Source organism: Rhinichthys klamathensis, unplaced genomic scaffold (genome assembly GCF_029890125.1).
Source record: "Rhinichthys klamathensis goyatoka isolate OS25496 unplaced genomic scaffold, OSU_Roscu_1.1 h1tg000133l_1, whole genome shotgun sequence".
NCBI lineage: Eukaryota > Metazoa > Chordata > Actinopteri > Cypriniformes > Leuciscidae > Rhinichthys > Rhinichthys klamathensis.
The window spans coordinates 4,272,785-4,295,576 of NW_026606668.1; the positions used below are offsets into that span (position 1 = coordinate 4,272,785).

Sequence of the window (22,792 nt, forward strand, 5' to 3'; positions counted from 1 at the left end):
ATACAGTATCATCTCACCAAACAGCATATTTGTCCCAGATGCCACATTTGCTTGGTAAAACTTTCACTCTTTGCATAGCTTCTGTGAACACTCGCACTTCTCTCTGCCTGTCTCCTTTGGGTTTTGTGGCAAACTTAGTGGAGTTGAGTGGTTGTTTGTTAGTGAAGACAGGTGCAGGCCTCATCCACACACACACACACACACACACACACACACACACACACACACACACACACACACACACACACACACACACACACACACACACACACACACACACACACACACACACACACACACACACACACACACACACACACACACACACACAGTATAAACAGACCCAGTACAAAGGGACTGGTCTGACAGAATGCCTTTTCACACCTGACTGGGCCTAGCATAGGGCGACAGGCCAGAGCTCCCAAAGCACGACACACACACACACACACACAAGCGCGCGCACACACACACACACGCGCGCACACACACACACACACGGGGGTATCTGTACTGTATTTAACTTTGAGCCCTCTAGACTCCAGGATAGTTTAAAGGCCTTAAAGACCGTCTGTTGAGGGTGACTCAATTTAAGTACCTACACACACAAACAGAACCAGGGCAGGACCCAGAGGATGAAAGTAATGCACCAGCAGATGGACTCAGCCCAGCAGAAGTGGACCTGAAGGAAACCATCTCACGCTATTTTACACCACTATAAAGCCTTCAGACTCGGACAACAGTCCACATGTCGTCCACGCAAACAGCAATTCACAGTGACAGCAAAGGGCCTTTTGGCCTAAACAGAACTAACATTTTGTTGTAAATAAATAGTTTCCACTGAAATTCAATAATTATTTCAATTATACTACTGAAGCATAAACGATCTCCTTCAAACTGTGTAAAACAACACTTTCTTTTATTTCTGTCTGTCTTTGTTTTTATTTGTTTATTTGCTGTTTCTTATCTGATTTTTAATTTGACAATAGATAGTGTATCAAAATCGTACCAACACAGTATAAAAGTATCTTAATTAATCTTACGAAGGGCAAATGAATACTTAATACGACATTAAAATGCATTAAAATTACCAAGAATAAGCCTATTAAAAGATCATTTTAAACATGACATAGGCTGAATATTAAAATGTTTATTATTAAATATTATACATTATTTATTATAAAAATAATGTATTATGTTATTAACATGAAATAGACTGAATACAATATAATATAAAAATGATGAACTAAATAAAAATTCTAATAAAAACAATGTAATATATATATAAATAATTATTATACTGTATATTCCAGCGGGAATATGAAAATTCAGCCTGTCATATACATGTATTCTATATAAATGCACACATATGCAGACACACACACACATATATTTCGTAAACAAGCGGAAGCTAATTTCAAATGAGACAATTGTGGATTCGGGGTTTATGATAGGAAATTATTTTACTTCATTCCTGAAATATATTTTATTTTAAATGTTACTTAACCACTGACATTAATTGTAGAAACAATAACTGTAATAATGGTACTTTGGCAGAAACAACAGTCGGACACTATGATATGCTTTTCAAGGAGTGACAATAATATCAGTTTCCTTTGTGCTCCGAGCTCAATCAGTACAATCTCAGGAAACACTTTTTTTTTGTCAACACCGAGGAACAAAACCATAAAGCTGAGAAACGGTGAAAGTGAGGACGATTTTTAAGACTTTTAACCCTCCACACAGCGCCTTAACAGCCCTAGAGGCAACATTTTCTTTTCATCCCACCTTTCTTTTTTTTCTCTCTCCACTCTGCCACCCAGCGCACCAGGCTAGCGCTAACGATCTGGCCTTTTCATTAGGCAGGCTAGCTAATTAGACTGTGTGTGTGTGTGACGGGTCGAGTGACTGCTCGGCGCAGCGCGATGCTGGCAGCCCATTTCATGCTTTATCACGTCTTTTAATTGACAAACAACCTGCTCTTTTCTCTTAGGCTGAGGTCTATATTCCAGGAGTCTGCGCGGATGTGTGTGCGTGTGCAGATGTTCCAGCGCGCCCCTTGACGTTTAGCTGTGTGTGTGACTGTCACATGCCTTCTCACCCTGGTGGATCTTTGGGGAGAAAATGCTCACTGAGTTTGCCAATTAACCACTTTCAGATTGTTCTGTGACAAAACGCATACACAGAGATGCAAATACTGAGAAATGCACACAGCGACTCAATAAAACTAGTGTAAAACAATCGTGTCATTTTAAGGAGTCTCAAAGTCACATTCAAATATTAAATTGCATTTTAAAAATTCAGTGTATTAAGTAACTTTATACACTTTAACACAAAGCTAGTTATTAAAGCAGCCCTTTGTGGTGAATGAAAGCTGATCTCTCCTCCGCTTAGACACAACATCAGGAGTCCACCATTTATACACATTCACACAAAGACAAAACCAGCGGGAGTCTTTTCTCTGCAAGCCACAATCAGGACTTATAGTGTTTATATACATGTGAGGTTTTATTGCACACAACAAATATGCTTCGACTTTACTTATGTCACAAAGGACTCCAGTCATTTTCTTAATTCAGACGCTTAACACAGTCAGTCACCTGGAATTCCCTGAGGCAGATACTGTATGCATTCAAGGTGTTCACACAAGTCGTCTTCACATTTTATATGAGAGACATAGAAACAAATCTTACCGTAAGGTGGTACTGTCTCCAGATTTCTGGGCAGGCCTGTTGAGAACAGAAAAAGTCAGTGTGAAAACAATGTTTACATAAAATGACAGTCCGTAGGTTCAGAAACACAAATAAAAAATAATCACACAGATGTTTATGACACAAAATCCATGGGGTGTTTCAGAAATCCATCTTTTAATCTCTGTTTCTGTTCGTTTTTGTTCTGCTCTACATTTCCGAGCTTTGTTTCGTCATCTTTGGATTAAATGTACTGCAGAAGCTAAATGAGTGAAAACTTTTAGGGCCTATTAGGAAACTATTCATGAACTGGATGACGTTTATGGAAGGATTGATAGTGCTGATGATAAAGATGAAAGGAAATGCAGCAAAACAAGAGAAGATGAGAGATGAAAAGATGTGGACATGAAAGCAGATGGGAAAATGAAAGAAAAGGCAAGACAATGAGAGAAGAGAAGAGAAGAGAAGGTGGAAAAGAAGAATGAAAAGGAAAGATGAAAAGGAAATGGAAAAGAGAAAATGAAAAAGAACAGGGAAAAGGATAATGGAACAGGATAAAGAAAAAAACAAAATGGAACAGGAAAACAGAAAAAATAGACCAGGAAAAAGGAAGTGGAAAAAGACAATAGAACAGGAGAAAGGAAAAAGAAAATGGAACCGGAAAAAAGGAAAAGAAATTGAAAAGGAAAGGATAATAGTAGGAGAAGAAAGAGGTGCGGTGTTGACAGCTCAAGTCGTCTTAACAGACACTGAGCGAGGGTGGTTAGCGCATTTGCCCTGCGAGCTTCCTACATTTCTGTGAAAATTGAAAGTGCCGAGGGCACAGCAGCCAGACTCATTTATACAGTTAGCTTTTCATTTAACCCCACCTGAGAGCCGGGCAGAGGCTGGAGGGTTACCCTGCTGAGGGTATTGAAGGAAACGTTCGAAATCTTTAAGAATCTGCTTTCCTTTCCCTCGCTCACTGTGACAAGATTATACAGCAATAAAGCTATTAAAAACACATTTTCATAATGATGATGAGTTCTACTGTTGTTTTAGACTTGTTTGAGGGCAACCAAAGCGATGGCCCATTGCTTATTAGTCTTCTAAAACCATGACAATTGGGATTTTCCAGAGCTTTGATAAAATTACATTTTTATAGACACAAATCTAGGGGTATAGTCGAATATGAAGCAAGTTCATATTTTCACATCCAAATGAGATTTGTGCCAAACTATGGCAAATTAAGCACAGATAGTGTTTGCAAGGGAACATGTTATCAGAGTGATCAGTCATTTTATTTTCAAGAAGCATTACAAATCACCAAACATGAGAAAAGGGTGAAAAAAAGTTAACAAAAAATAACAACTTTAAAATAAACAAAAACATGTTTGAGTAATAAAGGAATAGGGACATAAACATTGAAATTCCAAAAAAAGTGTCTACTTTAGAAAAGGCCTTTATAATGACAATATCAATCTTACATAGTCATAAAACTAAAATGTGTATATTGTTTTGAATACAAATCTTGCAAACAATCTGGGTTCAGACGGTGTCGAAATTTACATATCCCAAACATGTAATAAATATGTAAATATCAAAAACGGTGGTCTTCATTATGTAGAGAGGTATGTTACAGCAAGCCCAAAACCAGAAAGTAAATGGACCGGCTGATATTTTTCAACTCTCAGAGTTCATTAACAAATGCTACATAGCAGTTTTTGGGACTGGTGTAATTATAGATTATAAGCATAATTAAAAGTCATGTTGTGCTGGCGGCTGAAGAATTGTTTGTTCAGTTAACCAGTAAGATCAACTAAGCTCTGTATTCCATATTTACTATCTGTTCTAGATTAGTCAACAACTAGAAGTCTTAAAGGGATGATTGGGCATTATGATTGTGATCATGTGATGTGAGAACTTACGGAGTTTAGATAATCAGAACAACTTCTTACTTTGACTAATAGAATGCTGCAGAATATCTTGCAGCAGGATTGTTTAACTGCACCCAAATCACAAATGTGTTTGTTTGTCATGTTATGCATGAATGGGGCCAATTCCGTTTCAATTAAAACTATGCCAAAATTATATTAAAACTGTTTCCAAACCACAAGACAACAGAAGATGAACAAACTTAACAAGCTTTTATGTTGAGTGAATGTTCTTGTGTAAAAAAAAAAAGAAAAAAGGAAGAGAATACAGGGGGTTCGTAAAAATTCAACGCGCATGTTGTGAGATGCTGAAAAAAAAAACAAGCAAACGCAATATGCATGCAAGAAAAAACTAGTCCACTGCACTAATTGCAATGACCCTGACCCATCCCTAGTTATAAAATATGATTCCAGTCTTTGTTTTAACAAGCTATATCTTTTTCTCTTTCATCTCTCCTGCTGTTTCTAAAAGTCACTTGTATCTCTTCCTCCCCCATTTCTATCTCTCTCGGTGGGGTTGTTGTTGGGGGTGACGAGTGGAGCGTGTGTCCCACTCACAGCCTGTGAAGCGTCTGTCTTAATGAGAGAAAGAATGGCCCAAGAGATAGACTCACTCTCTCTCTCACACACACACACACACACACACACACACACAAGTAAAACACAATACACTCCGAAACAAACACACCCACATAGAACTACTCACGTCAATGAAGTGCCCGGTCATGCCACAGCGGTGGCAGCATTTGTGCCAGCGAGCTTTCTCCAGACAGTTATCATAGGTGTGGCCGGGCAGCGAGCAGTTATAACAGTGACGGTTCGGACAGGTCCTCAGTAAGTGTCCCTGAAGCCCACATAATGAGCAGCATGGCATCTTCTGCTCATAAACACACACAATAAGAACAACTCTTATACTTAGTGACACGAGCCTAAATTACAAAACACTATTAAGTTGATACAAGATTATGTTCGTAATATATTAAAACTAGAAAACTTTTTTTTTGAAAGAATTATCTCATTAAACATGTGTAATAATAATAAACTAACTACACTAAACACCTTCTTTTTTTTAACACCTAGCTGTTTCCACAGCTATTTTGTGCAAAACATTAAATTGTATTAATGGTCACACAAATAAATAAAATAGTATAAATATACAAAAAAAATAGTATAAAAAATAACATATTTTTCCTCATATTTTAAATGAATCGAAAAGAATACTTTTCAAACTCACAACTTGTTGTAGTTTATAAGAGTTAATCATATACTTTTATCTTCATAATTTTTGTAGCATTTTATAGCATATTTTTTATAGCATAGACATATGGTAACATACTATTCTTGTGCATGATATGCATTTATTTGATAAAATAATACAGTCAAACAGTGACATTATGAAATAATACAATTTAAAATACCTATTTTCAATTTAAATATATCTTAAAATTGTATTTCTATTTTTGACAATCCAGTTAATAAACAATTCTACATATTGTCAAAATATGTGAATGTTTAACATGTCACACAAAAACCTTGACCTGAAATGTCTTTTCATCCTAGAGTTTATCGTGACCTATAAAGTGTTACATCATATCCAACTGTCTGAAATCCGAAAAACTTGATTCTGATTGGTCAATCGCAGCATTTTGAGACAGTGGCTAAACTCTATAGCTGACAGTTTCTTGGCTAATCCGGTACTATATGTCTCAGCACATTCTTTGAGTGGAAATGAGAAAATGTGGACCTTTGCTGTGGGGCAGCTGACTGTAGTATAGTCAGAGTGAAGGGTGGATAATGATGTACCTTTGGTGTGGGGCAGTTTTTGGAGAGATGGCCAGTCTTTCTGCAGTTGTGACACGTGATGGATTTTTCAGTGTAGTAACGGTTTGAGAAGCGGTTTGAAACACGCCTCGGGCCAACCCCTTTATTATGGATCTGAGCCTACACACACACACACACACAAAATGGTAATCACCTCCTATCAAAGACAATCCTGAAAAATAACAATTATTTTCGTTTTTTTTTAAAGTAACTGTAAAAAGTATGTTATAAAATACCAGTAATATCTCAGATTTGACAAAAATGTAACATTACCCATTTATCCTTTTCTGATACAGTCCAGGTTTGTATATTCCCGCCATCATTTCCATGTTCTACGAAAAAAAGAGATCAGTACATGAGAAAAACAAACTCAAACCATTAACATGGAATTAAATAAAACTTCAATAAGAGATTGTATGCGATTATGTGTGTGTGTCTATAGTACAAGAGGCCCACTCCCCTAATTTGACCTTTTTTTAAGATCATTCTCAAGAGACAGAGAGACAGTTACTACAGCAATACACAGCTGCACGTCAACACACACAGCTTTAAAAATGACACACGCACACACACACACGTTTGTTTCACCATTGATGTTATATCAGGTTAATGATATTTTCTGTGGCCTAATCCAACCCCTAAACATAACCCTCACTAGTCAGTTGTCATAATATTTCACTATAAACAAGGACATTTGGCCCTCACAAGCATAGCCAAACCTGTACATAGATGCATAAAGTCACCAAAAAAAAAACAACAACTGAAAACTCCATAGTAGAGTACAAAGTAATGAAACTAAACAAAACAAATCTCTGGGAAGTGACCAGAGCTGACAAGGGCCATTAAACTATTGATGGTACAAAAACTGATGCTAGTTTAGCATGTCACATTAACTGTACTGAAAAATGAAACTGATTCATGAAACAAAATTCCAAATTTTCACAGACAAAAATATACATTCAGAGGCACATATATTCAAACTAATAAAAATGGTTATGAAAATAATCCTCTTACGTTCATTAACTTGTGTGTGTGCTTTTTAAATCTACGCGCACAACACGTCGCAACAATGCCCCCAAAACATCCCTGAGGACCCCAAGTACAATAAACAGGAAACATTTCCTTTAATCCTGATGCCCCCCTTCTGTCTCTCTCTCAGACGCACACACACACACACACACACACCTCCGTGTGTCTACGTGGGGGAAATGCCTCGTCAGTCACGGCCCAGCAATCACACAAAGCCAGAGAAAGGAGGACCTCACTATGGTAATCCTGCCAGGCCTATTCACAATGACAAACACACACATCAAAGATACTATAATGTGCTTCTCATATGAATATTAGGAAATATTTTCATAAATCCACCTAGTTTTTACATCAAATCGGCTTTATACATAAAATAGTGTGGGGAGTTTCTCCAATTGGCATCTACACACATTCTACACCACCACCAGGGAGGGCGCTAGAGAGTAAGCCATAATCAACATCACAAAAAACCTTTCACTTACCATACAGCGAGACCGAGATGGAGGGATGAAAAGTAGAGCAAGGGAGGGGGGAATACCGGAATAGCGACAGATGCTACTTGTACGTCTCATAGGTATGCTAATTAACATAGAACCAACAAATAAAAATAAGAGGTGTGCGCGCAGGGTGCAACTTCATCAGTGTGTGTGTGTTTTAATGAATTCCAGCTGACTAATAGTCTGAGAGAGAAGAAAGCTGGCGTGCGCCCGGCCACCATCGTTGGGTCCACGGAGAACAAAACGGATGTGTAGGAGAAACTAATTAACCATGAACACAAGCTCCCATTAGACAGAAAGAGACTGAGATACTATTCTGACTTGAAGAGTACTCTGTGTGTAGGGAACAGGCCATGTGAAGGCGTATCTCAAAACACAAACTGTCAGGGACTCTCGGAGTGTTTCCTCTCACAGCTGAATCACAGTCCTGAACTAAACGGCTACTAAAACTTGTTAATGGGATCCTCATAGGAAAATTCATTGAGCCAGTTCTAAAGCAAACATAAAGCCACAAAGAATACCATAGTGAACATAAACTAACTACCATTCATGATGTTGTGGATGAAGATTTGTTTCATGTTTGTGACAGAAGTCTCTTATGCTCACCAAGGCAGCATTAATTTGATCAAAATACAGTAAAAACATTTAAAATAATAATAGTTTTCTATTTGAATATCATTTACAATGTTATGTATTCCTGTGATGGCAAAGCAAAATTTACAACATCATTACTCCAGGCGTCAGTAACAAATGAGCCTTCAGAAATCATTCTAATATGCTGATTTGATACTCATATTATAAATGTTGAAAACAGATGTGCTGCCTAATATTTGTGTGGAAATCGTGATATTTTTGTTTTCAGAATTTTTTTTGTATCATTTTAAATGTCTGTCACTGTTAATGCATTTAATGTCTCGCTGAATAAAAGTATTAATTTATAAAAAATAAAACTTTCACAAATAATAACAAAGAAGTTGTAAGTAACACATTGAATGAAACGTGAAATTACAAAGTAGAAAACGTGAAATCCTTTCTTTTTCTTGTAAAACGTATTCCAATAATCTTCAAAAACTAAAAAAAAAAAAAATCTTTTGCAGTGGTTTATTGCAATTTCTTATAACATTCATTAAATGTGTGCAGAAACACAGAGGATTATGATTCATCATAAATTAATGACATGAAAGTGCCGTATCATTTAAAGATTTGGGCAGGTTGTAGATTCAAACTCTGTCACGTCACTTTCCTGTGGCTTAGGCAGGGGTGTTCGAACTCTTGAAGGACCACTGTCCTTGCCTCAACACACCTTCCTGGAATTTTCTAGTATGCTTAGTAAGACGGTAGACCTTGATTGGCTGGTTCAGGTGTGTTTAATCTGGGCTGGAGCTAAACTTTGCAGGACAGTGGCCCTCCAGGAGCTGGATTGGACACCCCTGCTTTAGAGCCACATGGCATTTAGCTTGGTAGTAGATCTGAGCACCCATGTGCCAGCAAATATGGCAATTTTTTAAATTGCATACTTCTAGAGTGTCTTGTGGGAAGTGCATTTGAGATGAATAAGAATGCTAACAGATCATTTTATCTAGAAATGATATAGACTTCTATAGGGTGATGTGTGAAATACCACCATTGTAGGCTTACACAGTCAGACTTCTGACTATTGGTATCCAATTCGGTCTACTTTGTTGCTTAGAGCTTGCTATATTTGCATGCACTATGCATTGAAGGAATTTGAGGCTACCACCATTGAGCAAGGCACTTGTAATGAGATATATTTCCAAATGAAGCAGAATATTCAATGAGAACAAAAAAGTAAGGTGGGACTTTGGCTGATCGGAACTGATTGGATCATTAAAAAAATGGGTGTTCAATACCATAATGGAGTTAGACCTTGATGTCAGTTTGCAATCAATAGTGGAAACACTGCCAGCATCTTTTTGACCCAAATATGGAAGCTGAAGGTAGGGGTGTGCAATATTTATCGTCTACGATAACATCGTAATTGTTGTTTTAATTAAACACGAGGTGACATTTTCAAGTATGTCACTCACTTTGCAAAAAGCAAACAGAAACACGTCTTGAGAGTCCAAAAATATTCTCTGTTAGAATGCCCCAATAATTCAAGTTATGTGGGCAAAAAATATCCCTGTATGAGTTTTTTATATTGATGATAACATTGATATAGTTAATATACAGTGACATCACACGCGCAAGAGATCCATTTTCCTGAATATGATATTGATTTTATACAACAGTTCAACAAACAAGACGTCAAAACTGAGTGAATTACATTTTAGACACAATATTGTCCGTTTTTGCTCTTTCATCATCGAAAATAGTTCCAAAAAAGCCATAGCAGAAAATGTTTGTGCAACACTGTGCTTTCACTATTTTTTCGAATAAAAGACATTTTTAATCAAACCTGACAGATCTGTCCTTCCATTAAGACATCTTTTGAACTTCTCTCTTGCCATATTTGTGCACTATGCATGTGCGTTAGTCAATGTTTATACATGAATAAAAGCTTAAATTAAACAGGTTCATCATATAATGCAATCGTGTCTCTTCAGAAGACTTGGATTAAACTGCTCGATCCATGTGGATTACTTTTACCATGTCTTTATGAACTTATTGAAACATGAAGGTTTTGGGGCAATGGACAGAAATATGGTCCATTAAAAATATTTTTCTTTGTGTTTTGAAGATGAATTTAAGTCTTATGGGTTTGGAACGACATGAGGGTGAGTAACTGATGACAGAATTTTTGGGTGAACTAATCCTTTAAGTAAGTAAAGGAGGTCAATTTTGATTTCATGCTGGCTTAAACCTTGGGTTACATGCAGGTGGACTGTACCTGTAAGTGTACTGTAAATCATGTTAGCTAAATAACTACTTGTTATTTTCTACAGTTATTTGGATAGATCTGTTGTCTTATCACAAAACGACAGAAAAGAATCTAAAAAAAACCCTCCAATGTTTGTATAGGCAGCACATAGCATCCCCTACTGAACCAGTGACACAAGTATCAATCCTGAGCACCTCTCTCCGCACTCGTCTCCCTTAACAACCTCCCTCAAGTGTAACCATTCAGCCTTCTCCAGCACAGGGAGGGGGAACATGGGACTGAACCCTGAAAAAGCTGATCAAAGCCTCAAGCAGGCCCCACCGTTAACCAGTTTTGGGGGATGCAGGCCCTTTGTGCGGTGCTGTTGACTTCTGCCACTGGGCTGGTGGAGGGGACAAAGAGAGCGGAAGAGAGGCCAGCAGTCAGATTAACACAGCCATACATAACAATGGAGCCCGAGTGTGGGCGACCCCATGTACCTTTGTGTGTGAGGGTGTACGTTTAAGTGAAGGAGAGAGGGAAGGGAGAAGTTGCTCATGTTCAGGCCTACATTTGGTTCTTACTGCAGGGCTAAACAATATAGATGGTCTGATGGCACAGGATCAGTGTTAGTGTTTTGGCACAGCTCACAGAACTATCACTTGACCTATTTGGCTAACATGCACTACTGTTCAAATGGTTCATTCTTTTATTCAACAAGAATGCATTAATTTGATCAATAGTGACAGTAAAGACTGTTACATTGTTACCAAAAATACCCATTTAAAAAAAAAAAATGCTTTCAACCAATCCTGAAAGTATATATAAAGTAAAAAATATTAGGCAGAACTGTTTTCAACATGAATGAATGAAATAATTTTTTTGATCTCCAAATCAGCATATTAGAATTATTTCTGAAGGATCATATGACATTGAAGACTGGAGTGATGATGCTGAAAATTCAGCTTAGAGTGACAGGAATAAATTACATTTTAAAATAGATTACATTTTACATATTTTATTATTGTTTTTACTGTATTTTTGATCCAATAAATACAGCCTTGGTGAGCACGAGACTTCTTACAAAAACATAAAATAACAATACCAAACCCCAAACTTTTGAACAACATTGTAGATGAGGTTTTATCAAAATCCTGAAAGTGACTGGCAATAGTATAAGTATGACACAAATCAATAATACTTTACAAACTATGCAATCATTTTTTGTCTGTATGAATTCATAGCCTTCAGAGCAAGTTTAGTATAATTTCCAGCTAATAAATAAAATATAACTATATAATATAAAATAGAAAATGTTGCTGCCTCAATTTTTGTGGTGGGACCAGTCAAAATGTTGGGCAGGGCAGAAAAAAACCTGATCTACTGGCCTGTCCGGAGCAGCCAAAAAATAATTGAAAATAAAAATCCTTGTTTAGCCTTGTATTGACTAAATCAGTGATTCCCAAAATCAAAAGGAGTCCATTGTCTCTTGTCAATAGTGAAGCGATATATGAAGCACAGCTTTCACAGAACTCACCAAGCAACTTTATGTTGGGCCCCAAAGCAAATCCACGTGACCGACTTGAACCTGGAGTGAAATTTGTGCGGGGAAATCTTTTGGCTCATGCGAAATTCCTGCCCAGAAATGTAACAGCACGTATGGTCTGTATTTAATTAATACTAAATTAAATCTATGCATAGTCACATTTCTGCTTTTTTTTTTGTCTTTTCCATATAACCCTTCTTAAAGACTACCACAGCATTTTTTAAGTGACTTTTTTCCCACACTATTTCAGATAAACCCGCCTCTAAATGGCACGCAAAACGAACTGTGGCTGGTTGCTTTCTCTCTCTGTCTAAGTGGGCGTTTCTTGGCCAGAATAAGCAGCAGTGTGGACCAGACCTTTTGCCATTTAGTCAAAGGTCTGGCTACGCGAGACCGGCGATAGAGAGAAAGGTAGATGCCCCACAGAAGGGCAGACATGGGGGGTCAGTGGCCCTCACAGACCCCCTGACAAATACTTGACATGGACCACGGAGCAAATGCATTACGTCCCTATTCACCCTGCCTGGAGCAGACCTTAATCCAATCAAAGAGTGATCAAACAGAAACACACACACACACACACACACACACACAGCGTTCGCGGCTGCTTGACCAAAGGCATGTCTTTCTCTCTTCCTGGCCTGCCATTCTCCTGTTCCTCCACTTCCTTCATCAGCTAAATAATCTCCTTGCTCATTCTCATTTCCTGTCGGAGTCCATCCCTCCAAAATGCTTTCATACCTTCTGCGCAGCCCTTTCACTCTCTTCATTATTTTTATGGCCTTTTTTTGCCATTTTTATGGAAATGATAGTAGAGAGAGAACAGGAAATGAATGGGGGAATGAGAATAAGAAATGTTGCGAGCTGGATTCAAACACTCATAACCCACACAAGCACCAACCCCTAAGCCACAACTCCATCCTCTATCATGGCTCTCTTTATTCAACAACGTTGCCTTTGTACCAGAAATGCCTGATTTACATCCACACGGGCAATTAAACTCTACTTGACAGAGGAGACGGAAGGCAGAATTCAAATGAGTGGTGCAGTGAAATGCATCATGGTCTGTGAACAGACCACAGTGTGTTAGGTGAGCAGTGGTGAATGTGAGTGTGAAAACCAAACAGTGTGTAACAACGCCACACTTCAAAGACAAAATACACACACAAGGGTACCTCACTACAAGAGACTGGAGATACGCGTGCTTACAAACATACTCGCTAGCGTTTCACACTCGGCTTAATTCAAGCATCCGGTTGGATCACAAACAGACCATGTTGGAAGAGAGGACCAGGACATGAAATCAAGCAGAAAGAGACAGACATGTTGAGACAGAGATGAAATGAGAGAGATAGAGAGAGAGATCTCCCTCTCGGTCAATACATCATGTACAGGTCGATTATGGATTACAGTGGCACATTTCATTTCATTTCATGCTCAGTCTTCATGTTTGCAGCACTGCTGTGGAGCCCTGCAACATGGATTACACTGATATCTCTATTGCACACATACACACAACTTTAGCACCCACAACCACCTGAATATGAACACACAACCAGTTTCATTGCAGTGTCTGTTGCTGCCATCATTGTTTTTAAAAGGAATAGCTCACCCAAATCTGAATTCTGTCATTTACTCACTCTCATGTCATTTCAAACTTTCACGCAGCGATTTTATTAGAGAAACACAAAAGTAGAATATATTTAAAGGGGTCATATAATGGTACATACACTTTTACAAGTTGATTGTACTGAAATGTGTTGGCAGTGCCTGTACACAACCATCATATAATGATAAAAATCCATCCAGTGTTTTGTTTTAATCTCCTTATATGTTTTCCCCCGTCTCAAATCGAGCCGTTCGACCGTGTGACGTCACACGGTCGGACGCCCCTCCCACGATTGTTGATTGACAGCAGCGTTTCAACACAGACCCGCACCAAAGCCCGTCTACTGAGCGAGCTGTCAGTCATCATAGTCCGTCATTGTTGATACGCTGGAGCAGAATGGCGTCTAAGCGATTGTGGTGTTCTGTTCTTGGGTGTAATAACGAACACAGCAGTCATTTTGATGTTCCTAAATCCGAACCGCTGAAGACGCAGTGGCTGAGTTTTGTTTTGGAAGGGAATATTCCCCACGATCAACGTCAATGCTTTCATATTTGCGCGAATCATTTCTCACCAGACTGCTTTATAAACGAGGGTCAGTATGAGCTGGTTTTGCTAAGAAGCTGCTCCTGAAAAAAGAATCGGTACCAACTAACTTATTTGTGTTCCCTCTGCACCTCCAGAAGAAGTAAGTGTAAAGTTTTATTAACCTTTATTTTAATCTTTGCAAATCGCGGAAAAAAGTTTTTCATGACCATTAGTTGTAACCTCAATCTGTCAATGAACTAACGTATACATCAGTAAACGCATAGTGTTCGTATCTCACTACTCTACCCTGCCAGTACATACAAAAATAGATCAAAGTGACATTACGTTAACCAACCATTCAGAAACGTCCTGTTCGAGCCTTAAAGGGTCACTCCACCCATTTCAACATTAATCTTTATTGAAAGTGGGTTATATATGTAGTCGAAATGTAAAAGAAATTTTGAATTTGGTGCCCTCTTGACCGAGAAAAGACAGAAAATAACTTTAGGGCGCATTTGTATGTAAGACAACAACTCCCACAATGCACCACATTGCACAGCTCCACAAGCCACTCCCACTAATCCAGAACAGCGCAACAGAGAAATCACTCTTCCGTCTACAAGGCTAGCTGCCAAAAGAGTTTGAAATTAATTTCACACAAAATGTCTAGTTAGTTGGCTGTGGCGAGCAGGACGAGGGACGTGAGAGGACGGCGCGATTGATAATGAATGACACCTGTGAGACGCAGCGGCCTCATATCTCTCACGGAGGAGCGGAAGCACAAAAGGAACAGGCCTGATTTTATGTTTTGTTTCTGTTGTGTGTGGCCAGCTGGCTTATACTTTTGTATTGTATTTGTTTATTTTACTATTAAAATGTTTAAATGTTCGCCGGTTCCCGCCTCCTCCTTCCCACAACAACGAACCCCGTTAACGTTACATTGGCAAACTCATTAGCGAATTACTCCTCATTTGTATTTCTTTCTATATGGTGAATTATTGCATGATACCTGGATGTTCAGTCAGAACATATGCGGTGCGACACTAGGATGGTTCACATCACAACACAAACGTCTGTGTGCTCGTCTGATTCAGAGATTTCGTCCAGGAGAAATTGCTATCGTTGAAATTCTCTGCAGCAGACGGACTCTATCTGTGTCCGTAGCGCACAGCGAGAGCACAGGCACCAGCAGTCCGCCCAGCTCGAGCCAGTCCGGGCTCCTCGTCCGCCTCCTGTTCCTCCATCAGCCTCAGCTGCTCTTCACTATATTGCGGCTCGTAAAGATACTATAGCCACGAACAGCGGATTCGAGCAGCAGAATTTCAAAATCCTCTACTTCCATATCATGTTTAGTTTCTTCCGTCATTGTCATAACTTCCTATCTCCACAGCGCTTGTTAGCTTAGCTTATAAACAAGATGGCTGATATTGATTTCAGTATCTACAAGTGAAGTCCCACCCACTGATCTGTGATAGCTCTGTTAGCGCATTAGGTCCAACCCCCTATGGGCGGGTTTGAAAGGGTGGGAACTAGTGCTTGTAGTCTTTACAGAAATCCCCCCCTCTTACACTTCCTCCTACAATGACGTAAAATGACGATTTTGCGTCATTGTAGGAGGAAGTGAAAAAGGTAAATAGCGGATTTCTCTCGTCCCAGGGAAAATGAGTGTTGCACGACCATTCAATAGTATGACTGGGTTTCTAACAATGGAAAGCTTAATCCAAATGGGTGGAGTGTCCCTTTAATTGTCGAACTTCTTTGCGGCCGTCATCTTGTTCCGGTCCGACTCCGGTTCAAACTGATACGGTTGCACATATGTGTCCTCAGAGACTCCAGCTGCCATTCTCTCTCCAAAATATACCCTCAACTGTTGTCAAGGCAACACTCCGCGTGCGTTGTGTCTAAACGCCCCACAGAACAGAGGGGCGGGGTGAGCGAAGCTCATTATCATTTAAAGGCATATGCACTGAAACGGCGTGCTGAAAACAGAGCTGTTTTTGACCAGGTAAAATTAGTGTTTTCTTAAAATACTAATGAGAATTTTTAATAAAAGTATATTACAAAGTTTTCATTTAGACCCTAAACATTCATATTAACTTGTACAAAAATGGTATTAGATGACCCCTTTAAGAATCATTACGCAACCCTTGCCATAGAAGAACCTTTCATAAGCCGCTTTCCGACCGGAGGGACTTTTGCAGTTCCTAGAACCTAACGTTCCTATAACCCTTTTTTTCGCGTGTTCCGACCGGACTAAGTTGGGGATTTTTTAGTTCCTCAGACCGTAGTTCCTATAACTCTTTCAGTACCTAGTCTAGAGCGAGGACTTTTTTAGTTCCCTTTCTTTAAGTCTACGTTGATTGGTTTAACTTATAAGTCACGCCCACTGTCAACCTTTTACAGTCTATGCTGTCAACACATTTTCTTCACTGTCTGTCACCTATGTAGGCTATGCTAACTCATAACTTAAGACAAACACATTCAACCAGCTAATTGCTAATGCTTGCTAAACTTACCCGTCGTTTTGTTTGCCTCCTGCGCTCTGCTCTTCTATCGTCTTCCATCATATCACTTAAGATTATATTACGCTGGAGCCTTCGCCTTTTGTGTTTCTCTGTACAGAACTCAAGCATTAAACGCCGCCGTTCGTACTCCGTTATTAAGGTCCCGGCAAGGCAGAACAGGAACATTCCGATAGCCTCCTCATGCTGGTTTGTTGTTGTTGTATGTGGGGCCGCCGCCGTGCTTGCGTCACTCCCTTACCCCTCCTACCAGTTCCTATGGCCACTTGGCCAGTGCGAACGCAAACAGCAAAACCGAGTTTGGGGGAGAGTAGTTCTTAGAACTGTTTAGAAGTGGACAGTTCCTATAACTAAGTTCCTGTAACTACTTGGTCGGAAAGCGGCTATTGTGATCAAGCTGACTTTTTTGGCATCAATAGGGGCTTTCGCACCAGAGGAACCTTTTCATAGTTCCTAGAACCAGGGTTCCAGACTGCGACCAAATTGGTCGCATATGCGACCATTTTTTGAGAATGTGCGAGTTAAAATGTTATGTGGTCGCATTTGTGCGAGTGGACGCTTGAGCAACAGAACGCCGTTGTATCAGCTGCTGCAGTCCGTCACTTATGTTCAAAATGAACGAGTAGGCTACATCATGAATCCATTTTCCAAATCGTGTTTTTGACTTATTCTGAATCACTACGGTACGCCTATAATAAGTGTTTATATTCGGACTATTTTATCCCGGGGTCGGCTCAATTGCGGAGTAGCCCAGTGCCTGCGTGACTCGCCATAGACATTAACGGAGAGAAGTTCCGTCTACAATGTTCTTCCGCTAGACACGTGCAGTTTATTTATTGAACGTACGTAGACGTCACGCGCATTGCACACTGATGGTGAAACGCTCCAATTACGAATTCACGAATTAAGGCATATAAAAATGATAAAAATGGTCTCACGAAACACAGAGCCCCCTCCTCCTACGTCTTTTCAGCGGTTATATTTTCCTCTGTCGAGCGATTACTCTCATGATCACTCGACAGAGGAAAAGGAAATTATTATAAAATGCAGAAGGTAAGGAGTGTGAGATTTCTGCTTTTTGTTACAACTATAATGTTACTAAAATCTGTATCAGTTTATTATAATACTCTAATCTTTTAAAATGTAATGCATACATTTGAATGTTTAATGATTTTTAAAAGATAGATAGGGATAGATAGATAGATAGATAGATAGATAGATAGATAGATAGATAGATAGATAGATAGATAGATAGATAGATAGATAGATAGATAGATAGATAGATAGATAGATAGATAGATAGATAGATAGATAGATAGATAGATAGATAGATAGATAGATAGAATATGATTCAAATGTAAATAGATAGATTGTATATAATTCAAATGTTAAATGCTTAAAATTACACATTAAAATTACTGTCCAAAATCCATGAAAATCCTGAAATTTGGCAATGATAATTAATATATTACAGGTATTTCTGCTGCAACCCAGAAAGCCTTTGCTAGCCTTGGTCCATTAAAACCACTATTCATCAGCATGCATTGATTAATCCCATGGCATGTAGCAAAAAAAAAAAAAAAAAGGTGCGACCAAATCATATGCTGGTGCGACCAACTGAGAAAGTTGGTAGCACCAGTGCAACCAGTGGAAAAGTTAGTCTGGAGCCCTGCCTAGAACTATTGGCGGAAGTACCCGCTTTTTGAACTAGGAACGATTTTAGTTCTAGGAACTCCTTTTGGTTCTGCAAAGAAGCTTTACATTGGGTAAAGATATTACATATCTTTATAGTGGAAAATTTTTTTCATATTATGTAAATCTTCACACTATGAAAACATTGGGTCTCATGCATGCGTACGCACTACGCACAAATTTGTGCGTGAAATCTGCATATGAACGTTTTCACGAACAAATCATGATTCACTAAAAACTTTCTAACTAAAATTTATTCTAAATGTACGGAAAATGTAGAAACAACTGAAACCACACGTACGCAAAAATCACTTTCTTTGTGCTGCCTTATAACCGTGTTAAGAAGTTATATTTCATCTTAACACGACTATAATTATATTTTTCCATATAAAAGTATACAATAAAATTTATAAATAATTTAATTTCATCATATACAGTGAAAGAGAGACAAGCTGTGTTATAGCTTCAGCTGCGAGGTTTCTCAGAATAACGCAGATTTACGCGTATGTATAGCTGGCTAATGAGAGGTCTGTATAAAAGGTGTTTATAGTGTTTGAACTGCTTATGAGAATCACACAATTGGCACTGCACGAGGATCTGCCGAGAGCACGTCTACAGAGAGAGGCATGTTGACAAGAGTGACGAAAGGCTGTAATGTCACCAGTACAACTGTAATACAACTTTAAATCATTTTTCACCCATGATGACTTGGAATATGTTGGAATAAGTCTATATAACCACTTTTATTTTAAATCATTTTGTGGAAGGATTAATAGATAAAAAACTATGAATAATGACAGAATTGGCAGAAGAAGGTTGATACAAGATTTTACAACTTCATTATATATAAATTTGGGTTTGCGTTTGCTTAGATCTTCAGCATTTTTGAAAAACCTCCATACAAATTCCTCATACAGATCTTTAAAAGATCATAAAACTATACGGTTTGTTTTTAGTTTTCCAGACAAACCATCACTACGAACAGTCAGGCCTGGCACCAGAGGCCCTGAGGGCCCATGGACATCCCCTGTGGCCCCACCAAACCACGATTTCAACCGATTAGGACAAAAGTGAAAACAATGGAAGTCCTCATTTGGACAGCCAGGCAAACGCATGATAATGAAGATGTACAGTAAAGATACCCCCAAGTCTGCCAAACAATCTGACTATCAGCTCATATTACACCAACTCTGCAGGTACAAAGTGACACTGGGGCATGTGGCCAAATCGGTGCCCCTACCCACCATTCGGCATGGCACACAGTATGTGCTGCCACGCTCCTGGCATTCCTGACTTCTCATTTAAAGGGGGAGGTGGGGCAGGTGGCCAAACCTGTCTGTCAACGTGCCGTTGCCTCTTGCAACCCAGAGGGGGCCCAATTACTGCCCAGCGGGGCGCGGTATGGCAACAGCATGGCAACCACACGGCAACCATACGCTCCAATCAGAGTGGCAGACGGGTAAGTGACAGGAGATAAGGTAAGAGAGTCACATGGGATTGAGAAAAGCACACGCACACACTCAACACGACTCTTTGTACTTGGTAATCTGATGTCAAATTAATGAAAAAACAAAACAAAGCCTTCAACCATAAAAAAAAATAAAAAATACAGTTCATCCAGTTCACCAAATTTAATTCTGCCATTATTTACTCACCCTCGTGTCGTTCCAAACTCGTATGACTTCCCAATCCTCCATGGAACATAAAAGGAAAAATTCTGAAGAATGCTGAAGCTGCTCTTTTTAGAACAGTGACCAGAGGCTTGCCAAACTCTATTCCACATCATAGCTCTCAAATCTCATTCACGTTATTAATAACACAATATTTTCTGTGAATAAAAAAGTTTTCCCCTGTTTTGGTCTATTCCTAACACAAAGATATCAGCTTCAGAAACTTCTGAATTTTGTGTTTTTTTTTTTTTTTTTTTTTATAATTAAAATCATTAGAGTAAGTTTAATAAGTTAATGTGGTATAATAAGTATAATAAGGTTTGTGGTGATTTTCTGCAATATTTAGAAGCTTGATAGCCTCTAGTAACTGTAAACTGTATAACACTTTTGATCAGGAACAGATTAAATTGAAAAAAAAAAGGAAGCTATTCGTCATGATCATGCAAACAAAAGTTTACAGTTACCAGAGGTTATCAAGCTTCTAAATATTACACAAAATCACCACAAACTTTATTAGACTTATTTTAAAAGGCAGGTAAAGGCACACCTTGGATTATCATATTTATAGGAGGTTATGCATAGAAGTTAGTTGGATGCGTTATAAGTGTTAGACTTGGTGTTGGTAACACATTTGTTTTGTTTCTGTTTTATTTTATTTTTGTACATTGGTTGTAATGTTGAATATATGCTAAGTGTGTTGTTTTTGGACCCTGGTTTGTTATTGAGAGTATTTTTTATGTTTTTGTGTGTGATAATAAATAATGTATGTTTTTAAGTGTTGTGTGGACCCCAGGAAGACTAGCGGTGCTCTTGGACATAGCTAAAGGGGGATCCAAATAAATAAACAATAGACAAGACATAATGCACAGAATTGTTATGCACTCTAAACAACTACAAGAATTTTACTACCAGTTTTATATATCGGTATATTAAATGTGTATGAACTCTTAATTTAACATCCATTTTCAAGATTAAATCATTAGTCTGAATCCAATAAAAGACATGTAAAAATGAATTTAACAACAAATAATGATGCAAATTACAAATACTTGACGTAACGTGCACTGGCAGTCAGACTGCACTCGCACTGATAGAAACAGCTTGTGCGCACAACGCTCTCAGTCTCGCTCAGTCACTCGTCACAGCGCTAGTCTGTGACAAACCTGCTTTAAAAGCCCACCAGAGAAATATGTCTACAGCTTGCCCTGCCATACAAATGATAACAGGACTGAGACACTATGCTTAGTTATTAGGGAATGTCTCATGTTACTCAAACCTGAATAAAATCCTAAAGAGGGCAAACAAGTTATAAATACTACTGATTTGCCACTACAGCCGTTTTGGAGCTAGTATTGGATGTATCACTCATTTTTGAAAGTGTGTGAGATGCTGAACTTGTCATTACTTGTTTTCTAGTGTCACAATGTTCTATATATTCAAATGTAAATTGTATGTAATTTTACAGTGTGGTGCATTTTCCTGGAGCAAATGGTTTGATGTTTGTAAAAGATCACAACCAGCTGACTTAAGCTTTAAAATATTGGCTAATTTGGCTAGCTTCTCAAAATACCAGTATCAGCCTTTAAATTCCAGTGCACCACTATATGTTCTGTATGTATCCTATATCCAAAAGACTCTCCCTGTAGAGTCTCCACAGCTTGCAGTGTGTTTTAAAGAACGTTTTTAATTGATATTGACCCTGGAAACATGCCTATCACAAATACAACGAGCTGACTTAATATTCCAAACCTTTAGTTTTCCTTTCGAATCCACATACGCACAAACACACGAGAAGGAAGAATGAAATACTTAATAAAACCACTAGCTTGCGACTTCAATTTCATTCTGATGAAAATTCTCCTCTGGGAGTGTTTTTCTATCAAGCTGAGGGGCAGATCGACTTTTCATGATTGTTATTATATGAAAAGAGATAAACACCATCATTAATCGGCTACATTCCCTTTCCCTTATCGCTGTGATAGAAGGAGAGGAGGGCTTTTCTTCCTCCCATCCAACCCACACTGTAATTAGGCCTCCCTTTCATTCACTCACTCACTAAAACGTGAACGCGCACACACAGACACACACAAGGGATGCGGGAGACAGCCGTGTTCAGCAAATTAAAAATTTGTCATTAAGTGGAATTTACCATAATGCTGTTTTATCTTCCAGCGGTTGGGTGGGGGTGCTGATGAAGTGTGTGTGTGTGTGTGTGTGTGTGTGTGTGTGTGTGTGTGTGTGTGTGTGTGTGTGTGGTGTTTGTGTGTATGTTATGGGTCTGGGGTGTTAGGGGGTGTGTGGGCAGTGGGGCTTCTGTAAATTGAAAAAGCAGAATAATCCTGCCCTTTCTATCGCCCTCTTCAGTCACACACACACACACACAGCAAATCCATAGCCATTGGGGTAATTAAATAATAGCGCTTTAAGATTCTAATTTGGTTTTTTTTTTTTTTTTTTTGC

The 22,792-nt window shown here is 38.7% G+C and overlaps 1 protein-coding gene across 1 annotated transcript in view; it reads right to left on the bottom strand.

Annotated features, from left to right (window-relative positions):
- Positions 1-22,792, bottom strand: part of zcchc7 (zinc finger, CCHC domain containing 7) — a 62,972-nt gene that overhangs the window by 14,793 nt on the left and 25,387 nt on the right. Inside the window, exons 3-6 of the mRNA XM_056256925.1 lie at positions 6,695-6,753; positions 6,404-6,541; positions 5,307-5,477; positions 2,691-2,726 (exon numbers count right to left, since the gene is read on the bottom strand). Coding sequence (XP_056112900.1) covers positions 2,691-2,726; positions 5,307-5,477; positions 6,404-6,541; positions 6,695-6,753 — 404 coding nt within the window. The remainder of the gene's footprint in view (positions 1-2,690; positions 2,727-5,306; positions 5,478-6,403; positions 6,542-6,694; positions 6,754-22,792) is intronic.